Source organism: Sphaeroforma arctica (assembly GCF_001186125.1).
Source record: "Sphaeroforma arctica JP610 unplaced genomic scaffold supercont1.4054, whole genome shotgun sequence".
NCBI lineage: Eukaryota > Ichthyosporea > Ichthyophonida > Sphaeroforma > Sphaeroforma arctica.
In genome coordinates, this window is record NW_014036504.1 from 1 (window position 1) to 2776 (window position 2776).

At 40.5% G+C, this 2776-nt stretch overlaps 1 protein-coding gene across 1 annotated transcript; it reads right to left on the minus strand.

Annotated features, from left to right (window-relative positions):
- Window positions 1–1545: 1545 nt before the first annotated feature.
- Window positions 1546–1699, minus strand: SARC_14033 (hypothetical protein; the record flags this gene model as incomplete). The annotated part of the gene is made up of 1 exon (XM_014291838.1): window positions 1546–1699. A coding segment is annotated over one exon (154 nt), but the record flags the coding sequence as incomplete, so codon positions are not given.
- Window positions 1700–2776: the final 1077 nt, after the last annotated feature.

The window sequence follows — 2776 nt, forward strand, 5'->3', positions numbered from 1 at the left end:
CAAAGCCAAAGTTCTGGGTACAAATAAAGCCAAAGTTCTGGGTACAAATAAAGCCAAAGTTCTGGGTACAATTAAAGCCAAAGTTCTGGGTACATTTAAGGCCGAATCCTGCCTGCACCTATGTGTACTTCGGATGCGACTGGATCATTTTCAAAGCGTACAAGTCATATACAGTACATGGTGTGCACGAATACACGCTGCACAATGGTAGCAGATTGGTTTTGAGGCCAGGCAAATGCAGCCCGTGAATAGGTGTGTATGAATTGCAATTGGGGTAGACTGCCAGAACCAGCCGATAGATACGCAGGTGGTCAATACGTGGCAGCAACATACCAATTCATCGTGATTCTGATACAAAACAGACTACGGACGAGGATCATAGAGCGACTGTTAACAAAAAGTTCGGTACAGCTCCATTACAGAAATCTCAGAGACACACACTCGAGCCTGTTGAGTGTAACGTAACATACCCGCCTACTAAATCAGTCTTCAGATATTCCTTGACACTGTCCACCATGAAGCACATGATTGTTTTGGGCACCAGATCCTTGATGGTGAGACCTAAAATCACAAGCAACAGCATAGGATGGTGGGTAAAGAATAAGTAGGTGATTTTTTTCTTCAAATATGTATTTCACGGCAGATAAATATCACCATGTACACGTGCCCTTTAATAGGTCGGTAGATTTAGTACACCAATCTGACCGTGTGCTAATCTCCATTCGGCACTAAATGAAGCACGCCCATACCACAAGAATCTTTGGAAAGGTTGGAGAATTCGTCGAATAATAATAAATTCGATGCAGCAACAAGCGGTGCCAACAGATAACAAAAATCGGCATTTCTGCAGTCGTCCGTTTGATCGGGATGAATAAGGACAAGGCAATATCTCTCATGTTTGAAAAGGTAGATGTTTGGGCTCCCATATTACGCTACGTGTGGATGCATACAAGCTACTAGTCTGTACGCAACTACACCGCCCAAACTGTTGGGTCGCATATATCTCTACTATCACAACAAAAAATCTATAAGGTACCGATACCGCCTGTAGTGGTGGACATCGATATACACGTACACGTTACTACACTATCGGCCCAGTTACATACCCACAATGTTCATGTACGAGTCCACTAAATTACGGATGGTCTCCACCTGGCGCTCCATGGCCGGATCCATCGAATCATGATCCTGCATCAAAGCAAGGACAATGGATTCACCTTGAATACTGTGTTGACAAGTCTGTGTTACTATCCTCACAAGCGTACGTGCCATAAGTATACAACTCGTATACATTGTATTACAGATAGTTTGCTACAACTCTCATTTATATCAAGGACTTTGACTGCAATACATGTGTAGAACCACATCTATCCCAAATAATCATATATGCATATGCAGAGTATCACCCACCTGCATATACAAAACCATTCCAAATAATCATATATGCATATGCAGAAAATCACCCACCTGCATATACAAAACCATTCCTAATAGATACAAAACCATTCCAAATAATCATATATGCATATGCAGAGTATCACCCACCTCCTCTTTAGGCTCGCCGTCTTCGTCTTCCTCGCCTTCTTCGAGACCTTCCGACGGGAACACACCCGCGCGCAAGAACGAGGCCTTCCATGACTCACACTCCTCAGCACTGTTGCCATGCATCACCAATGTTTTATTGTCCTTGAACAGGAATCTGTAGGTGAGGGAGTGTGATGAGAATCCGAGAATCGGCTAAGGTTATATGGGCATAGGTGTTTGTATTATGGCCGAGATGGACATTGCGATCGACGTGGAATCACACGCACACGTGAAGATCTGAAGGAGACGAGGACATGGAAATACACGACACACACACACACACATATATATATATATATATGTATATAAAGACAATCCTATTTGTTCAGTTATGTAAATTTAAATGATTGTAAGGCCGACCTCAGATTTCCTAACTGCGATCGAACACTTATTGCCTTCATCAATAAATGGTTTAACATAACACATCAAATTTGATTTGGGCTAAGGCGCACATGAAATCATACTACTACGCACGCGCAGTAGCAGTGCAAATACCAAAGTTAGTAAGTGATGAATCATGCATAATACTGGCTCGCGGACTAGAATAGAAATCATATACTGTATAGAAAACTAGAATAGAAATCATATACTGTATAGAAAACTAGAATAGAAAATATATACTGTATAGAAAACTAGAATGGAAAAGATATACTGTATAGAAAACTAGAATAGAAATCATATACTGGATATAAAACTAGAATAGAAATCATATACTGGACATAAAACTAGAATAGAAATCATATACTGTATAGATAATTAACCGTGCATACTACCACACACGGGTTCAATAAACTACGACTATATAAGGAGATGTACATATAAATACGAACATGTATTATGGAAGGGCATACATGTTCATAGAAGGAAATCTATATATAGCTCTTACTTCTGTTGGGGATTGAATAGTTCAAACCCGTGCTTTTTGCCACCCAGCAATCCACCCACGGCATCTCTAAGCTTGAGGCCCTCGAGCGGAAGCAGATACTTCTGCTCTCTCTCCTGTTAATTCAAACGTATCGTTGAGATTTCCGAAACTGCACATCTGGACCTTTTTGTGTATCTCAGCTTAATAAGATGCTCGATATTGTGGTCATACATGGTCATTACAAACACACACGCACACACGCACACAGATATATATTTATGTATATATATAAATTCATACATACATACATACATACATACATATACA